Raw genomic sequence first — 20,341 nt, 5'->3', positions numbered from 1 at the left:
ATTTAGTTTGAAGTTTGAAACAAAAACTAGGGGACTTTAATAATGGTGAACAGGTTTAGCTTATTCAATCAGGATGGGTGCGATGCCTCAATGGATAATTGATGTCCCACGCTTAAGTGCCCTTGGGACTTCAATAGAAAGGCCTTTCCTTTCTGGTCATAACCGGGCATTAGTTGGACCGTTCTTTTCCAAATAAACACAAATGAACAGACAGAGCTAAAGTTAGTTCTGTAGCGACATCGTTTTTTATGACGCATGCACAAATAAAAGACTATTTTACGAAAATAAAGCAGACAAAATGTCACCTTTCTCAAGCAACGACAAACTCATCCGTCTCTGCGTGTGTGTTCATCCAGAGTTCCGGCCCGGGGAGCCCTGGAAAGGTTACCCCAACATCGACCCTGAGACCGACCCCTACGTGACCCCCGGTAGTGTCATCAACAACCTCTCCATCAACACCGTCCGTGACACAGACCACCTCAGGGACAGGAACAACGGTAGGCCCCCCACAAACACACGTTCAACCTCTAAACACAGTGGTACTGGGTGAGTCTCTCACACAGTGGTACTGGGCGAGTCTCTTATGGAGAGATTGTGTCTAACCGGAGCGTCTCTTTGTCTTCCAGGGCCATCCTCATCACTGAACACCACGATGCCTTCTAACAGTGCCTGGTCATCCATTCGTGCCTCCAGCCATAGCGGTTCCCTCACCAGTACAGCACAAAGCACTTCAGGTAGGCACTGGGCTCCCCCCCTGAGTACGCTGTGGTGTACGGCACAGTGCATCCTGGGTAGTTTCCGTAGCCGATAAGCAGCCGTATTTGGGGAGCTGGCAAAAGTTGGTAGTTCTTAGTTAAAAAATTGTATAACTGTAATTCCAGGGTATTCTATAACACATTTTGAATAAATTATCCCAAAATGGATTGCACCGATTTTCGAGGTAAAAGAACATTACACTATATTCTCTCTGTTGGTGCCCCACATTGGACACTTTTATCTTAAGCGACTTACAACAGGTACATTTGCTAGAAGAAAGAGAAACAACAATATATCGCTGTCGGTACCAAAAGAATGTTCATAGAACTACGTTGTGTAAGCACTGACAGCTGCGAGGTTAACCCGTTCCTCGTACACAGCAGAGACGGCCAGGATAAGACGCTACCGGATGCTCAGTGCCGTGTGTTTCCTCCCTGCAGCCAGACCAGGCGAGTCCAAGTGGTCTCCAGGCGGCGGCGGAGGAGGCTCTGTGTCCAACTCTTCCCTGGCCCACGAGCTGTGGAAGGTCCCCCTGCCCTCCAAGGGCCTGTCGGTGGCCCCGCCCAGCCGGCCCCCGCCCGGCCTCACGGGGCAGAAGCCCAGCTCCGGCTCCTCTGCCTGGGACAGCTCGTCCCTGCGGCTAGGGGGCTGGGGATCCAACGAGTCCAGATTCACCCCTGGTAAGACCGAGGCATAAACTGGAGCAGGACAAGGGGCTGGTTGAGTGTCCCCTATGGATTAACCTAGGGCTTAAGGGAACAGGACAAGGGGCTGGTTGAGTGTCCCCTATGGATTCACCTAGGGCTTAAGGGAACAGGACAAGGGGCTGGTTGAGTGTCCCCTATGGATTCACCTAGGGCTTAAGGGAACAGGACAAGGGGCTGGTTGAGTGTCCCCTATGGATTCACCTAGGGCTTAAGGGAACAGGACAAGGGGCTGGTTAAGTGTCCCTTATGGATTAACCTAGGGCTTAAGGGAACAGGACAAGGGGCTGGTTAAGTGTCCCTTATGGATTAACCTAGGGCTTAAGGGAACAGGACAAGGGGCTGGTTGAGTGTCCCTTATGGATTAACCTAGGGCTTAAGGGAACAGGACAAGGGGCTGGTTGAGTGTCCCCTATGGATTAACCTAGGGCTTAAGGGAACAGGACAAGGGGCTGGTTAAGTGTCCCTTATGGATTAACCTAGGGCTTAAGGGAACAGGACAAGGGGCTGGTTAAGTGTCCCCTATGGATTTACCTAGGGCTTAAGGGAACAGGACAAGGGGCTGGTTAAGTGTCCCTTATGGATTAACCTAGGGCTTAAGGGAACAGGACAAGGGGCTGGTTAAGTGTCCCTTATGGATTAACCTAGGGCTTAAGGGAACAGGACAAGGGGTTGGTTAAGTGTCCCTTATGGATTAACCTAGAGCTAAAGGGAACAGGACAAGGTTTTGATTAATTGTCCTATATGGATAAACCTAGTGCTTAAGGGAACAGGACAAGGTTTTGATTAAGTCTTTATGGATAAACCTAGGGCTAAGGGAGCAGGACAAGGGGTTTTATTAAGTGTCCTCTCTGGACACATGTAGGGTTTAAGGGAGCATGGTAAGGTGTTGATTAAGTGTCCTTTATGGATGATCCCAGGGCCATCAGGCAGAGGGTTAACTTGTGTTTCCACATGGTGACACCAGGTTCCAGCTGGGGTGACGGCGGCGGCGGCGGCAGCTCAGGAAGAACCCAATGGCTTGTTCTCAAGAATCTCACTCCTCAGGTTTGTGGCCACTGAGGTCTCAGGCTCTGACCGCATTTCTCTGCACTCTCAGTCTAGTTCCTTTTGCTTTGACTAACTTGTGTGTGTGTGTGTTTCAGATCGACGGTTCCACCCTGAGGACCCTGTGCATGCAACACGGCCCTCTGATCACATTCCACCTCAACCTGCCCCACGGCAACGCTGTGGTCTGCTACAGCTCCATGGATGAGGCCGCCAAGGCGCAGAAGAGCCTGCACATGTAGGGACACGCGGTTTACTATCACTCCCCTAGCCTAGCAGCCCAACCATTCAGCTCATTACCATGGTTCTCTCATGGTAAAGAGCCCCTTTCTTCTGTGCTGCTGGCCAGAGCATAAAAGCTCAAACGTGTTAGGCTTTGGGCGCTTGGCTGACCCATTTTGGATTGGAAGACTATTGGCCATCACCATGTGGTGTTGGGCTATGTCAAGTCCATCTTTACTATAGTTAAAAACATTTAAGCTGGGGCGGCTCAGTTGCTGATAATAATTCCTCTTGCACGTTGTCAATCAGTTAAGATATTGGCTCAAATATTTTTGATACAGCTTTAATGCAAAATAATTCTTGCAGTCTATCATACTCTGTTGTAACCTTTCGATAACTTAGCTGGGCTGTTCCATACAGCCTTGTCCCGCAGTACGCCCCTCCCCTTGGTGGATAATGGTACCATCTCTATTTGGACATGCGTTTTTCGGAAAGAGGTTCAATAGTCGGACAGCAGCACAAAGAAATGCTTTTACACCAATGTAAAAGTCAAGTTACTTCAAGAAACATGTCTCACTCACGCTCCTTTCTCTCTAGGTGTGTTTTGGGGAACACTACGATTCTGGCTGACTTTGCCAGTGAGGAGGAAATCAATCGTTTCTTTGCACAAGGGCAGTCTTTGGCCGCTCCCTCCTCGGGCTGGCAGACCATTGGTTCGTCTCAGAGCAGAATGGAACAGTCCCACCCTTTTCCCAGCCGCTCTCTGGAGCCCAACCAATGGAATGGCAGTGACCTCCACAGCTCCACCCTCTGGGGCGGGCCCAACTATTCCACTAGCCTATGGGGCGCTCCCAGTGGCAACGAGGGCGGAAGGATAAGCAGCCCTTCACCAATCAGCTCCTTCCTCCCGGTGGATCACCTGGCAGGGGGCGGAGACTCCATGTGAGCTGCCTGTCAATCAAAGCAGGCTTTGGCTTGGGGTCAGTAAAGAAATCCTAAGTAATCACGAGTAGAATTATTTCTTTTTTTGAAAATCTTAAAAAAAAAAGGTAGTTAAAAAACAATGGCACTAGTTGGACTCTCTCACTAACAAGATAATACAAACCAACAGGGCCTCCCCTGTGGAAAACAAAGTTACCTTTTCTCTCTCTCTGCACATATGTCCACTTTGTTTTAGCCCAAAAACATATCAGTCAGAATACTTGAATCATGCAGGCCAATTCTATAATGTGAACGGATGGATATTCGCTTCCAGGTAGTGAGTGCTCTTTCATACTGAAAAAAAGCTTAAATCGATCGCATTATTATGTTATTTTTGTTTCACTCATGTTTATTGGAATTCCAATTATTTTATTTCAACGTTTCATTCTTTATTTTTTTTTTTTTGCATTTGTTTGCTGACAATGTTGGAGTATGAGCTTTTTTTTTTAACTTTGCACTGAATGTGTTTTTTTCTCTCAGTATATATAATCTGCAATATAGAGGGAGCAGCCAGTTTTTCCAGTGTAGCTGTTTACTCATTGAGGTCCTTACCGTGTGTGTATACGTGTGTGTGGGTGTGCGCGTGTGCGTGACCATGTACGTGTGTGGGTGTGCGTGGCCACACGCATGTGTTCGCTCCTCTCTGCCTTGGCACGCCTACCTTACTGCGTTGTCGTGGTGATCAACCGATAGGTGAAAAAGAAGTTTAAAAATAAAAAAAGCTGACTTAGGAGGGTTATCTGATATTAAAAAGTGACATTAAAAAGTATTGCACCAATTTTGTGTTTTAAAACTAAAGAACGTTGAGCTCTGCAGTGCAAAGGACTGTAGCCGCCGCTGGGACTAGCACGCCCTGCCTAGCCTATTGTATGGGGGCGGGGCCTTCCTAGCAAGCCCCGCCTATCCTATTGTACGTGGGTGGGGCCTTCCTAGCAAGCCCCGCCTATCCTATTGTACGTGGGTGGGGCTTTCCTAGCAAGCCCTGCGCATCCTATTGGATGTGAGTGAGGACTTTCTAGCAAGCCCCCCTGGTGCCCCCTCTAGTGGGCAAGGAGGGGAACAGCACTTTCAGAATAGGCTTTCAATGTTGTTTTGGAGGTGCCACACTGCAACCTCTTGTTTACAAGACTTCGGAGGCAGAAGGTGTGTTCATTCTTCCTTCATTTTAAAAGAGAAAAATGGAATAAAATAAGCAAAAAATACAAAAAAAAAATAAAAATATACGAAAAACGTTCTACAAAAAAAATAAAATTACCAAAAAATAGACAGAAAAAAAAGAATTTAAAACTGTTATTGAGGATGAAGACAATGCTTTGTAAACTCTGGGAATTCGGATCAGTGTTTTTGGCCATGGCGTTGGTTTTTTGAACTATTCCTCTTTTTTTTGTCTGCTAAATAACCAGCGATGGTTCTCAGGAAATCAAGCCAGTTCCCCTGTCCCCTGTGTAGTTTAATAATAATAATAATAATAAACTACTACTCCTTGTAGGAAAGGAAAATCCAACTTCTAGCACTGAAAACTACGTATAGGTCTGTAAGTTTGTTGTGTTTTTTTTTTCTTCTCTGCCAAATAACTGCTTTAAAGCTGCAGATGCTTGCCATTCTGCTGCCCGCAACACGCTCCTTTCATGTCCCCCCCCATGTCTCCCCCTCCCCTCGGAGCGTCTCCTTCCATGTCTGCCCCTCCCCTCGGAGCGTCTCCTTCCATGTCTCCCCCTCCCCTCGGAGCGTCTCCTTCCATGTCTCCCCCGCCCCTCGGAGTGTGTCCTTCCATGTCTCCCCCGCCCCTCGGAGCGTGTCCTTCCATGTCTCCCCCGCCCCTCGGAGCGTGTCCTTCCATGTCTCCCCCGCCCCTCGGAGCGTGTCCTTCCATGTCTGCCCCTCCCCTCGGAGCGTGGCCTTCCATGTCTGCCCCTCCCCTCGGAGCGTCTCCTTCCATGTTCCTCTCCCTGAGGAGTGGCCGGTCCAGGCCCGCTGCTCGCTCTCTCGCCTGCTCTAGCTCTCGCTCATGCCTTCTCTTGCTTCCATGCTTTATTTTCCTGTCCCTGCTCCCCCCCCCCGCTGACCCAACCAGAGGAATCTGTTTGTCCTGTTTGTTTTCTGTCAGCGTGTGCATGTGACCGAGTCACTGGCTCACTATCAAGTGGGTGGTTTGTTCGTAAATTCAGAGAAAAAAAAAACCAAGAGAAGAGGCAAATCCTGTATCTATGCATACTGTAACGCCTCTCGCAAAGCCCAGAGAGAGAGGCACTTTCCTTTCTTCTCTTTTTCGTTGTCTTTTCTCTTTCCACGTTTCACAAGTGTTTTTAAAAATGTCTAAGTATACAATGCGAACCATTAATGACCTTCTTGTGAATCGCTCTCACTGTCACAAAGTAATGTGTTTGAGGAAAGCAAAGGTTGACACAAAAAAAAAGCTATGAAAAAAGAAGAAAACCCAGAAAAAAAGGAAACCAAACAAAATTATTTAGTCTTGCTCTATATATTTTTAACGGTGCAAAAGTCGTCCACATTTCATTGCCTTGATTCTAATTGTGTCCGAAGATGCAACAATAAGTCAAGTGGCTTTTACCTGTTTACAAATAGAATATGATTGTATTGTTGTACACATTTTTTTCTCCTTAAGAGGGGGTGTGGAGGGGCAGCATCTTAAACTATTGAGCTGACTGATCTCGTCTCTCAACTACATACTGTGCGAGATTAAGTGTATAGGGTTGCTGCTCTGTACTCGATTGTGTGATTGTGTGTTTGTGTTTGTGCCTGTCTGTGTGGCAGGGAGGGGGACAAGAAATCCAACACGAATGATACAAGTCATAAAACGCAGACTTTACCTAGAACAGTGATTGTTTAGTGGACAAAGATGCACAATATTCTGGGGTGGGGACTGAGAAATCAACATTAGGCTAAGCCATGGACCTTAATTTTGCGATCATTTGATTTTGTGAGTGTATTTTCAAGCTGTTTTGTAGATTTCAAATCCCTCCCCTCCTTCCCGTAGTAGTTCTGAGTAGCTTGCGTTGTTTTTGTGTATTTCAGTTTGAACCGTGAATATTCTATTTAAGAAACCTTCCAAGGCATATGCAGTCATGCGACGGGCCCTCTTGAGTATTAGCCAGACTTGACCGTGGTGTGTGCCAGTATTCAACCGCTCTTTACCAAATATATATATATATATATAGAACTTAATCAATCAAAACTGAAAAGCAAAAGATACGTTTACCTTTAATTCCAGATCTTGTTGCTGAACAAATCTCTATATTCGTATATATTGCTTGTGTTTTTGTTTTTTGTTTTGTGCGTGTTTGTTGGACAGATTTACAAGGCAGAACTCCCTAACTATTTTCATCATTCATTATTGCGAGTTAAACGAAGAATCCTTGGATTTTGCACTTGTAGTGGATTACAGGAGATGGCTAACAGAAAGCTGTGTGTGAACATGTTAGGGGTGGGACTTATGCTATTTACAACTAGTTAGAGGAAGAAGCTGTACTTGAGAGTGATTTTTCTGACAGGGTAACGTGTTTGTGTGACTGCCTGCGTATTCGGTGTGTGCCAGCGGGCTCGTTGACAGTTCTCCAGGACTTTGTGTTTGTGTTTTTGTTTCTAATGGCTGACAATGGAAGAGGGTGGGCCCCTCAAGCTTCCGCCCTGTCTCCCGGGACGAGCTGAAGGAGCCAGCCTTTATAACCGGGCCCCTCCTCTGAGCCTGTCACCTCCCCCTTCCCCGGCATCCAATCATCATTCTCGTTGAAATGACCCAAACATTACCCGTGGTTTCTAATTGCTTTTCAAATGGTTGGTTTCTCAAAATTGTTTTCCGAACTATGTCGCTCGTCCCCATCTTCTTAAGAGGGACAACAATTTGGTGTGTAATGCTAGTGTTTGGAGACCCTTGAAATAACTGTGGAGTGTTCTCTAGATCAGTCAAGTGTTAACAGTGATTATCCTGAAGCCCGGGCTGCAGCTAGCCCCTAGTTTGATGACCGGGGATTGCCCCAATCACTGAGCTGGTGTTGGCCCCTTCATTTATTTATTAGCCTTGGCAATTAGTCGGGAAGGAACAAAGTCCCCCCCCCCCCCCAGAACAAGAACCATCATGTCTTTAATGCTCCCTGTTGCTGTTGCTGCCGTCATGTCGGCCATCTTTATATCGTGTATTGTTTTGTGAGTCGCTGTAGCGATCCAACTGTGTGGTTCCGTACGGATGGTCTCCAGGCCTAGTCTACCGCTGGTGCTGCATACAAGAGTGTGTTTGTGGGTGTGTGTGTTAGATGGAGAGACCTTGAACTCTGTCATGCCAAATCCAATGGGCGGGGGGGTGGGTTGGGGGTAAAGAGAACTAGCAAGAAGTTAAAGAAAGGGATTGATTTTAATGGTTGGTTCTTGTTTGGATGTAAATAGTTTTGTTTGTGTGTCTGTGCGCTGAAGATGCTGGATAACGTTTAAATGCTTGAAGACAAAAAGTCCTTGGCAAAAGGAAAATGTGAGGAAAACCAGTTTTTCAGTTAAGTGGGGGGGACGAAACGCCACAAGCAATGTACAATCCCTCTGGGGCTGCCTAGCTGCCCCTGGGGGGGGGGGGGGGGCGATAATACTACTTGTTCTAATGTTGAAATTCTCCTATTTCCTTTATCCTCAGAGCAGATCTGATACATATTTCAGTAAGCTTTGTGCACGCGCACACTGTCTTATAAAGAAAAAAAAAAACGTTTATTTGACTTAACAAAAAATGATAAACTGTGAGTCTTGCCTGTCCTTCTCTCTCGTCATTTTGCAGTTACACATGAACACACACAAACCCTTAAAAAGCTTTAGTATAACCAGCACAAAGACTTGGGGAGGGGTGGGGGGGGTTATGCTCAGAGAGACTATGCAGTGGAGTGTTACAAAAAAAAAAATCCCAGGCTTCCATGTCCACCCTGGGTTTTTAGTGTGTGCTTGAAAAATCCTATTTTATACCAACGTACAGTTGAATAATTACCTTAAAACTGAATCCTGTCGTGCCATTGTTCATATTGACATTAATAATGGTAATAACATTGAGGGGTTGGGGCGGGGGACGTCAAATCCATGTAACCTAGCAACCATCAGGCCAGTTGTAGCAGTAACGGCGAAAAGGTTACGATTTGCAAAGTCCCTCCCTCCCGCCTCCCCCCCCCTCCCAGACTTGTCTCCTCAATAACTGACTGATGTGTGAAATTGCACATTTTCATGACTACATTGTTTTATTTTATATATATCTACATTATATATATATATATATATATGAGAGCGATAGAGATTCCGCAATCCAGTGTGTATTCTGATCACCTGTAAACCAGTTATGCACATTGCTTTGGGAGACTGTTTAAACTATATATATATATACACACGTATGTATTGAGACGATTTACAAAGCGTACAATGTCTATAATCGAGGGGAGAAGTTGCTCACCTCTCGCTTACAAACGGAAAATAAATGGGGAGGGTGCATACTTTTTTAAAAAAGTCTTCCTCTGGTCATCTTTTAAAAAAGGAATTTATCTTAAACTTTGGGGGAGGGGGAGGGAAACTGCACTTTTCGAAGGACAATCTTTCTTTGTATGTGTATAAACAATTGACAAAAGATACAAACCATACGTCGCCTGATATTACAAGGTATAGAAAAACAACTCCATTGTGCTCTAATTATGAATGTCTCCTCTGATGCTGTTTCATTTTATCCTTTTAATTTTCCTTATTTTGTTGCTTGGTTTGTTAATTATTTTTTTCTTTCTGGATTTTAGTGCTCTTGAGAAATCCGTACTAGGTTGTAGAGTAGTCGGTATTAGGTCTTCTGTTGGCTGTACTCTGTATACTGATAAGTGTTGGTAATCTCCTGGCCCCCAGTGGCCAGCATACAAAGCTGTATAACTTGGGTACAACCCTCAATAAAGGACTAACTGTTGAGTGGCCACCGTCTCTTTTCCTGTTTCTTCTCCACCCATCCTCACCCACGTGGGTTTCACTTCAGCATTTAAGGGGAATCAGTGTCTGCATTATCGGGCTTCAAAATAATTGTTTGAACTTGCTTTTCGAAAAAACATTGCCTAAATTTACAGGTATTTGTTTCAGGGGGTCCTGCTACTGTACATTTGATAGGGAAAGAGTGTACATAGAACAGCTATCCATTCTAAGTGCGGATGCCAATTTGTAACACTCCCATCAAATATTGCAGATTAGGATATAAAACAGACCTCATTGACTTAAACCCTGCAGTAGTGCTAGGCATCATGGCTCAGGAAATTAACAGGGATTCTTTGGCCTCGTTTTTCAATGACAATCAGCTTTAGTCCGGTACACATGAACTGGAGTTTACACAAGATATTGTTATGCTATTAACAAACGAAGGTGCCATTTATAACAAATTAACCAGAAACATAAGTTTCACAACTAAATATCCTTTGCCTTTATTGGTCAGACAAATACAAAACAAAGATGGTGTGAACAACATTGTTTTAATTTCAGTTCCTCAGGCTACCAAGGCATAGACATGTTTATTTAAATACAGTAGGGAACAAGGTAGGGAACACAAGTGGACCGACTCTCCTGACGTCTTCTTCCAAACCTCCTGGAAGGTCGAGTTAAGGAGGATCAACCGCTATCTGGAAAGGAAGAAAACAAAAGTAAGGGCTCGATGCTTTCAAACATGATTTCCCAAGACAATTCATATTATATAGCTGATGCATAAATCCACTGTAAACTGTAGAATTGTGCCAGAAATGTGTTTTAAATTACAGTATGAACTCAACAATTTATCCTGTTTTTATATGGGGAGCCCACCATGTTTTTACAATAGCACAGGATGAAAACTGTTCTAGAGGCGCTTTTTAAATTATAGGCGCCATGACTTAGTTTTAGAGTAAACTAACTGATAAATTAACTGAATTAGTATAAAAAGGCTCATCTCTTGACACTTGGCATTTCAATGCCGTCATACACTAACATTTTGGTAGTACTAGTAGAACTCGTCCCACCTGGAGGTGATCAGTTGGTTGCTAGATGCCACGAAATACTACACACTTCACCTTAAATACTACACTTCACCTTAAATGTTTTGGAATGTAGAGGTGAAAGACGCGCAGATACTTGCCTGTGAAGAATGTGACAAACTATTCATAAACATCTTTCTTGTCGGCAATGTACTGTACAACGTCAGCAGGGGACATCAGCTTCTCTCCATCTGCGTCTGGGATCTCAAAACCTGCCAAGGAAAAACTGTTTATTTATGTATCTGAGTTGAAGTGTGTTGGACAACACCATAAACAAACCGATAGTCTGGGACTGGGACAACCTTTTCCAACGCGTCGTGTTATGTGCTCCACAACCCAACTTGAAAATACTTCCTTAAACCCAACATGTGCTTTGCTTATACTAAAGTTTAAAACAAAGAGTGACAGGCGTGTTGCTCACCGAATTCATCCTCCATGGCCATGATGATTTCTACCTGGTCCAAGCTGTCCAGGCCGAGGTCTTTCATGAAGTGGGAGGTGGTCTGGAGCTGTGGACGCACATCAACACATGTCAGGGTGGTTGCATTCAACAAAATGCAAGCACGATGTACTTCAGCTGTTGTGTTTACTATCTTTCATATTGTCATCAAGTTAAGACAACACTACTGTGTAGAAAGGGAAAAAAGTATAAATATATATTTATTTTTTTTATAATATATTGTACTCACCTTCTCGGGGTTGACCTTGTCGTACAGCTTTAGCACGTACATAACCCTGTCCCTAATCGTCTCCAGGGTGAGCGGGGGCAGGTCTCCATACTGTCGGCACCAAACGCTCACGATAGAGACCTGAATGGGGAGGAGGAGGGTGACCCTTATGGCACATGCATACTGGAGGAGATATTGTCCTGCTAGCCTTGATGGCGCAGCATAACAGGAAGCCTTTAATCAAGGCTGAAACAAACTCCACTGCCAAGTTTAAAGCCAAACGAATGTCATTGCCATGAATCAAACCATGTACACACACTGAGGGAAACATTTACACCAATACCCCCGCAGAACTAGGTTTACCATAAGCATTTAAGTTATGAAGGAGACGTCAAAATGCGCACTATGGACCGCCAGTCATACTTAGAATCCATCGTGGTGAATATCATTATTATAGTAGCATGTTGTGGGATGTTTAATAGTATGGATCCATTAACCAGTACAATACCAACAAGAGTTTGACCAACAAGCTAATGTCAATCAAGCACCGTTAGCTAGCTTAAAATCCTTAGCTGACTCAAAGTCCTTCGTTGTTTTTGACTCCGACTGAAGTAAACTCACAGATAGAAGTTGTCCCTTCAAACACCAAACATAAATATAATATGCAAGTTATCCTAACATACATAAGGGTGATGCAGTCAGCTAAGCTACTGGTCGGAGGTGAAAGGCGCAGGTAGGTCATAGTAGCCAACCTCTACCGCTAGGCCGAGTCCTCCTCTCCGAACTCACCCGGCTCTGCTCCAGCACCCGGCTCCGCTCCGCGTTCGAGATGACCGAGAAGGACCGGTGGCTCGCCGAGACCGGGGCGGTGACGGCCCTTACCGCAAGGTTACCCCCAGAAACCCTCGCCGAGGAGCGGGCTAATGTGCGCACACACTGTGCTAGGACACGGGACGCCATGATTGAGAGAATGCTGCTCGTTGCCTCCCAGCATGCAATGCGCGACAAGGCGGCGGGTGCCTGCAGACTGTTAGTGGGCGTTTCTTTATCCTGGGACGCCAAGGCGTTTCGACGCCAAGGCGTGCGATTGGTTGATCTAAGCGTTCGTCAACCTCGTTATGTAGCCCTCACGCTGACGTCAAGAAGAGTTGCAATCATGGACCTGGTTGCAATATGTTGAAATTGTGTATTTGAGACCACGATGAACTGAATGAAGTTGAAACCATGGATATACAATAGAGAATGCATACCAAGGAAGATGAAAATCGTTTACATTGGCAATAGCCTTATAAATGCGCATTAGCAATAAATACCATTTAAAAAATAAGTATGAACAAATATGTAAACACTGTTTAATTGTTGCACTGCAGTTGGTTTGCTGGCATGGAACACGTTAGGGTTATTCATTTGATCACCACTACACACTATCACGTAGCACAGACGTTAAGACGTTAAAGGCTGAGTTGAGTTCTTGAGACTGATTTAGCCATCATGGAGGAATATCCCATACAAAAAATATATGATCTTAAAGAACCAGTAGATGGCGGCAGATCCTCACTACTTCCTGCAAATGGAATCAGTAAAAATATAAAAGTGAACACTGGGATAATACTGCGAATGCAACGTTAGAACATGAAATGGAATAAACATAGACTTTACCGTCGAGGCTAAGGATAAAATAATCTTAAGTTTATCCAAAAAATAAGGGTAAATGATTATTAAGAACAACCTAATATGAACAGAATAATATTAAAGTGAGCATACCTACTGTTAATTGTAATAATAATAACAATGATCAAAACCTTAATACGGATAAAGGCAGAAAATATGCCCAATGTGATGAAATGGGTGTGAAATAATGCTTATACCTTTTTATCTTCACCTGAATCATATTTATAGGTGCTGTAGCTCAAATTTTAGAGCTATAATTTGAGTGTGATTTGTTAGAAATGGCACAGCCATTCTTATGCTATTATAGAGTGAAATATACCTTGAGAGTTTCTGCTATGAGTTTACTGCTCCTGACTCTACAGGGCAAAGCCCTGTAGAGTTCCCCCCCCCCGACACCAATCAGGGCGTCTCGTCCTCAATTGGTACGGAAAGCCTTCTTGCCAATCAATAATAGGTGCATAAAATGCAACACTTCTCAATGGTGGTGAAACGTAGGGAGGGAGGGGAAATTATGGTGCGTTCACATCGTTGAGAATTATGGGGAAAACATTTTCGCGACGTCGGAAAGTTCTTGTGAACGCCACCTCATGACGCTCTTGTGATTCTACTTCCGTTCGGCAACTGGGGCCAGATTTTGATAATAGATTTTCCCAGTTGGTGACGTATGGTTTGCTAGTGACGTGCATGAACATAGCGGAACATGAAAGTTTTACCCAATATAAAAGAATCAACCATCATATCACGTACTTTACTATTGGTTGACGTTGTAACCGTCTGCTGGCATCGACTTTGCTCAGATTTAAACGTTGTTTAGGGGAGAGCCGGGTCGATTGAAACACAGCGATTTCCTCGAAAACCACGCAAGTCTTTCACGTCAAATTTCGTCACTACGTTCAGCACGTAAGACTCGTATATCGTATACTCGTATACTCCCGCATGTGTTTCAAACGTCCCGACCAGTGTTGGGAACCTACTTAAAAAAATTAATTAGTTATAGTTACTCGCTACTTGTTCCAAAAAGTAACTGAGTTAGTAACTGAATTACTCTATAATAAAAGTAACTAGTTACCAAGGAAAGTAACTATTTGCGTTACTGTGAAAAAAATAAGTTTTCACTTGGCCTTAATGTGTTAAATGGTTGAACTGCCCATTCAAGGCCCTGATATGCTTCCAACTGAGGCCCCATCCACACTAACCCGGGTAAATCTTCAAACGCATAAATATTTATCCGTTTATCCCCCCCCCCCCCCCCCCCCACTCACGTCACTTTTTGAAATCGCGAAACATGGAGTCCGCCGGCACAAGCGGATCCGAGGAGCTTGTTTGTAAGCGAAAGACCAAAGTATAGAAATGGTTTGGATATAAGGTGTCTGACGAATTACAAAATCACGTCATTTGTATAGAGTGCTTATAAACGCAACCAAAGGGTTGCAATTCTGTGCATAATATTCCGGAGGCGCACACAGCTTTTGGCCGTGATATTATATGTAATGTTCTCAAATAAGAGGCGGAGGCAGTGCCTAGTCCACAGTTTATTCAACCATCAAACTGTATTCAATTCTGAACGGTAGGAATAGTAATGGTAAATCCAAACGGTAGGTAGGTATAGTAATAACGGTAACTTCACAGTAACTAACGTCAAGGTTTCTCACTCCGCGAGACCCAAACATAAAACATAAACAAGTAACCTAGCAATGCCCCCCCCGCCCCCACGCAACATTGATAATATTTCGGAGGCGCACACAGCTTTTGGCCGTGATATTATATATTATAATGTTCTCAAATACGAGGCGGAGGCAGTGTCTAGTCCACGGTTTATTCAACCATCAGACTATTCAATTCCGAACGGTAGGAATAGTAATGGTAAATCGGCGCGCTCCCCCCCCGACAAATATCGATATTTATCTTATATCGATATTCTGCTTGAAGATATTGAGATATGACTTTTGGTCCATATCGCCCAGCCCTATGATAAAATTATTTGTATACGTAACGTCATCTTTGAAAAAAGACATTAAACTGAAAGGTGTTTCAATCGGCCCGGCTCTCCCCTACTGGTAACCAGCTCTAGATTAGGGCAAGTGCGGCCTTCCATACAGTGGCAATACAATGTGCTCTCATAAATAAAAGCAAAAGGATAGTAGGTGATAGGCTACAAGGAAATAAAGGCGTTCGAACTGAAACTTCTAAGTTCTGTTTAGTTCTGACTGTTTTTTATCGGATTAAAAACCCCTGCTGTGCTGTGAAGAACTTTTGGATTCCGAACGCAGTGCACTTGAACGGTCGCTGTCGGGAACACGCGTAAGCGTGAGCATCTTCATTGACGAGGCGTCTCGTTATCACCAGGATCATGAACGCGCCTTTATATTAGTTTGATTTAGGTATCTCGCCCTCTTCCACTCTTTTCTGCCCTCTCTCTTTACAACTGCAATGTGACCCACACCAACTTTCATCTACATCTAGAATAACCACATGTGTGGTAAATGTTTTAAATTATTAAATGTAACTCGTTAGTAGTGATTTAAGTCATATTCTATTTTAATTTATTATATTCTATGTATGGCCTCTAGCGGAGGCCATACATCCAATTGGAGCTGATTGGGTGGATTAATTCACCAATTTATACTTTTTGCTTCTCCATAATCTCGTTCCCAGATATTCTCCTCTTTACGTCTGCTTTAAATGATTGACATGAGAGAGGGCGGTACTTCCAAGCCTGATTTTGACGAGGCAATACCAATTTCAGTTAACTAGATTTAACGGCCAGAGAAGACAGAGGTTTGTCCGTTTCTGTTTCATTTCGAATTTTTACTTTTATTTTCCTGGAATTTCATGACCCTCTTTCAGCCTTACTTTGAAAGCACAGACCACTTCTTTGATGTGGCTACTAGCTGCTGCTGACTGCTTTTCTTCTCCCCCTCCCTTAGAAAATGCCCATTCACTGAGCTTGTGTCTGGGTCCCTTAAGGTGAGACACCAGCCCGGATACATAGGAATCACTTTGAATCATCATCATCATCACATTATGGATTTATGAACCCCCCCCCCCCTTCCCACTTATGAATGAATTACATTTGCTTCATTAATGTCAGAAAAGTTATGTTTTTGTTCCTAGCCAAGGAGCACTCTCTCTCTCTCTCTCTCTCTCAGGATACCCATTTTAAACTAGGACAGCACTCTGAAGGCTTACCTTGACATTTCCAATTTAAGTGTGTACTTTTATTCTCCCTTACATCCATCAACAGAGCTTAATAACGCCGTCGAAGATAAAACCCATGTGTTAACCAGAGTGCTGCTTTGTAAAAGCTCAGATTCCTTACCCTGACTCAACTTTTGTCTCGAACAAGAAACTTGTTCTGCGATATGAAAAGGTCATGGTGCTCTTTCAATGTCTAGTCCTTTTGCAAATTGGCTTCCTCCGTCTTGTCCTATGAGCATGGCCTCCGGTTAGGACTGTATAGCTCTTCTTTCATGACATATGCTTTTACTTTCATTAATTCTTATATATTTACATATTGACTCATATTCATTTGGATGTGGTCTCGTTTCAACATTAGGACACTATGTACTCTTTTTGGACGCCCAGAAAAAGAGAAACGAGAAAGAGATGTACTAAAAGGTTTGATCAAATAGACAACACACACATTGATTCCTCTGGAGTCAACAAACAACTTTTCTGAGGGGCAGTTCTAACCATTCATTCGCAGCATTCCTTGTTTGTTTGCTCAGTTTACAAAGGATTATCTATCTCCACAGCCGAGGGGCTCATGCTGACTGAAATAAAACCAAAGAAGAGAAACTAAAACACACAACATCATCTGCCCCCCCCCCAACGCGGGCCCATGTGCAGTCAGTGTGCTCGGCCCCTGTGTTCAGGGCCCCCTAAGGGCCCCGGGGCCCAACGTCCTCCTGAAATTGGGCTGCATCGCCTCGGGGCCTCCCGGAATACGCTTTGTACACGGCCAATGAGGAGGCGCTCCCGCTGGGAAGGACTCGCTGTTTCTCATCGGTGTCCTGGCCACACAAATGATTCAGGCTTTGCGGCGCAGGTGTTGATGTATGGGGCCGGTCGTCGTGGCCCATCGGGCAAAGCAACCATCTCGCTACAGTCGGGTTAATGGGAGGTTTGGACCATTAGGAGGGGCAGTGAGTTCTATAGGACGCTGTTAATCCTCCGGTTAAGAGAGCACTTGTTATAATGAGACAACGAGAGCCGTGTTAAGTGGCGCAGGAGTCCTAGTTGCTTCCTGTAGAATACAAGAGGAGGGTCAATGACTCCCTGAACTCACATAATGGAGTGGGATTGTAGAGCCGGGCTGTAGCTCTCCTAGTGATGGGACTTGAAGAATGATGAAATACTCATAGATAGAAAGAAGGAGAGAAAATATGAAGAATAAAGTTGAAACTTTCCCCTGAGACTTCAATTATCGTGTGTCCAAAGTGGACCTCTGCTCCAGCATCTAGGGGTCAGAGATGAACGAACCAGCTGCATGCAAATGCACACACAACCCCGACAATCACAGAAGCCATCTTCTTGTTTGGCAGGCAGTGGCATGCTTGGTTAAACAACGATGAATGAAACGTGTTCAGGAAACGAGATGTGAAACACATTCCAAACGCGCTTAAGAAACAGCGCAACCTATTTCCAGCATTATGGTTGGTCCCTAACCTCATACGTTCCGCTGGCGCACAGTCCGACATTCCATAGTCAGAGGGTGAGAGACAGAGGGCAAATAACTCACAATCTGACGGCCTTCTTCACATTCTGTCTGGGCTGTTTCCCTCGTCGTCTGCGCGCTGGAAGAACCTCCATTTAACAGGAAGGAGGTTTCTGCTCGGCTGGCGTCTAGCTATACCGCCAGGGCCGAGAATCCCATGCATACTGTGAGCGGAATGACAATTGCTTATTGCAATGTCTCCCACAGCCGCTTCTTGTTTCTCCCGCTCCTCGCTGCACATTGAGGACATGGATGTGTCACAAGGTTACAAACTACTACAATAACAGAACCGCCGCTGTTAGGTTTTGGTATTTTTTAAAGGATTTTGGTTTGTTTGTTAAGACCCCAGGTTAATGTTGACGTGTTCTGTGTCAGGATGTAAATCAGATGTGTTTTTTGTTCAACTGTCTTTAACTTGTGGATTTGAACGTTTGTGGGAACTCTTGGAGAAGGCTACCTATACAGGGCAGTTCCAATGAGGTAACCTGGGTTGGACATCACAGAGATACAGCTATGGGAACTGCTGAACACTTGTTTGAGATATAATGGATGTCAATGGATGGCCTACTGCCATCCCATCGAACCTGTCTAAGAAGTGAGAAGGGCTGAGTTGAACAAAAACGACGGCTGATTTACATTTCGCTTTTATCCAAGGCGGGGTCAACCATATAAGTATCACACACACAAACACACACACGCATGCACACATCCACACACACACACACACACACACACACACACATTTATGGCGGAGTCAACCATGCAAGGCGACAGCCAGCTTGTCATAAAGAGGTGTCTTGTTTAGGTGAACCGGCTCTCCCTCCTGAGCTCCTAAGAGATTGAAGACTTACATCTCAGCACAGACAAGCTCGACCATTAACCCCGGGATCGCTACAAAACGGGGCCTAATCCTTTGCGTCGTAAGACTGCATTAACATATTTCCACATCCTACGCAGACTTTGGCGTGCCATCTGGGATCAGATCACACGTCACAATTCTACCGGAGCTTGAAAACGTCAGGGAAATACATTTGGTGAAGGAAAGTGTGGAAGGGTGGTTAAAAAAAATAAAAAAGAGCCACGATCAAATCGGAATCTGCTCATGAATAATAATGGGTTACATGTGGAACATCACGCGCCACATGCGCCCGCCCCCCCCACCGTCTTTTCCAGGGAAGTGGCGGCACACCGCCTCCTCACGGGAGCGCCGAGCAAGGGACGGCATGCGGGGGGGGGGGGGCGCTCTCCGTAGTTTGAGGGAAAGTAATGGATGTTTTCATATCTTCTTTTGAGTGTGAAGAGGAGAGGATGCTGCCAAGCCTCCCCCTCATGTCTACGCTCTCTCTCCTTGTCTCTCTCTCTTTATATCTTTCTCTCTCTCTTCATCTCTCTCGCTCCTCTCTATCTTTGTATCTCTCTCTCTCTCCTTGGCTCTCTATCTTTGTATCTCTCTCTCTCTCGCTTTCCTTGTCCCTCTCTATCTTTGTATCTCTCTCTCTCTATCTTCGTATCTCTCTCTCTCCATCTCCCTCTCTCTCCTTGTCTCTCTATCTTTGTATCTCTCTCTCCCTCTCTCCTTGTCTCTCTCTATCTTTGTATCTCTCTCTCTCCTTGTCTCTCTCTCTCTCTCTCTCTCTCTCTCTCTCTCTCGGCGGAGGGTCCACACTCCTACGTGTATATGTACCTCGCTCATCTCAGCCTCTCTACATTGTCTTGATTCGCCGCGCGGCTTTGCGCTCTCTCTCTCCTTCACAACAATCTATCGATGCTTCTTATGTTATTCGTTCTGACACATAATCCATAAGACTGTCAGTCTAGACACACTTGTATAGCGGAACACGCTTCATGTAACCTCATAACATAATTTACATATGAATTTACATTTAGGGCATTCAGCAGACGCTTTTATTCAAAGCGTCAGAAGATAGAGAAACAACAATATATATACATCGATGTGGGTACACTAAGGATGTTTATGGAAACGAGGGCCAAGCACTTACAGCTGCTAGGATAACCCATTCTCTGTATACAACAAAGATAGCAAGGATAAGACGCTGCACAATGCTAAGTAATATATAGAACAGTACAGCGCTTATGCACAAGCCATATTGGCTTGTACAGTTTATTTTTGTCTATTTGTTAGATTGCTGAACTGACTAAGCAATCTAACAGAGAGTAATGGAGAGTGAAGTTAAGTGCCTACTTACATCCGGGCTATTATAACAGTTGGTAAATCATACATTTAATGCACTGACAAATGTTGCTGAGTTAATAAATACTTACAATTGTTCAACCTAGAGGTAGGGTAGACAATTTGTGGAAACCAGCCAAGGAGAACTCGATTTTAAAAGTATACAACCTAAAGAAAACCAGCCGTCCCTTCAGAGCTCCCTTCCCCTCCCACCTTCCCCAAACACATGATTAGCTCTCCAGCCTCGACAGCGTCTCTGCCTGGCCTTGTCCAACACTCCGGTCATGCGCAACAAATGCACAGGCAGACTGTGCCCGCGCACGATGTAAAGATAATACGATGTGTGTCGGGGATGGAGGAGATAATTCCCGGCA

At 44.7% G+C, this 20,341-nt stretch overlaps 2 protein-coding genes across 6 annotated transcripts in view; one reads left to right on the top strand and one right to left on the bottom strand.

The window, feature by feature from the left end:
* Positions 1-9,643, top strand: part of LOC307082503 (trinucleotide repeat-containing gene 6A protein-like) — a 39,703-nt gene extending 30,060 nt beyond the window's left edge. For all 5 annotated transcript variants that reach the window (XM_079746113.1, XM_079746112.1, XM_079746111.1 and 2 more), the window contains 6 exons: positions 357-497; positions 627-734; positions 1,197-1,436; positions 2,428-2,507; positions 2,606-2,745; positions 3,327-9,643. In XM_079746113.1, the coding sequence (XP_079602239.1) occupies positions 357-497; positions 627-734; positions 1,197-1,436; positions 2,428-2,507; positions 2,606-2,745; positions 3,327-3,675 (1,058 nt within the window). In that variant the 3' untranslated portion in view covers positions 3,676-9,643. The remainder of the gene's footprint in view (positions 1-356; positions 498-626; positions 735-1,196; positions 1,437-2,427; positions 2,508-2,605; positions 2,746-3,326) is intronic.
* A 522-nt stretch (positions 9,644-10,165) lies between these two features.
* Positions 10,166-12,369, bottom strand: LOC307082506 (acyl carrier protein, mitochondrial-like). The gene is made up of 5 exons (XM_079746118.1): positions 12,178-12,369; positions 11,410-11,529; positions 11,142-11,229; positions 10,818-10,932; positions 10,166-10,329 (listed from the first exon to the last, which is right to left on the bottom strand). The coding sequence occupies exons 1-4, from the start codon at positions 12,346-12,348 to the stop codon at positions 10,841-10,843; spliced, it is 471 nt and encodes a 156-aa protein (XP_079602244.1). The 5' UTR covers positions 12,349-12,369; the 3' UTR covers positions 10,166-10,329; positions 10,818-10,840.
* Positions 12,370-20,341: the final 7,972 nt, after the last annotated feature.

This window comes from Pollachius pollachius, assembly GCF_949987615.1.
Source record: "Pollachius pollachius genome assembly, chromosome: 11".
Lineage (NCBI taxonomy): Eukaryota > Metazoa > Chordata > Actinopteri > Gadiformes > Gadidae > Pollachius > Pollachius pollachius.
Note: the sequence above shows the minus strand (reverse complement) of the source record. Positions and strands in the feature narration are given on the sequence as shown.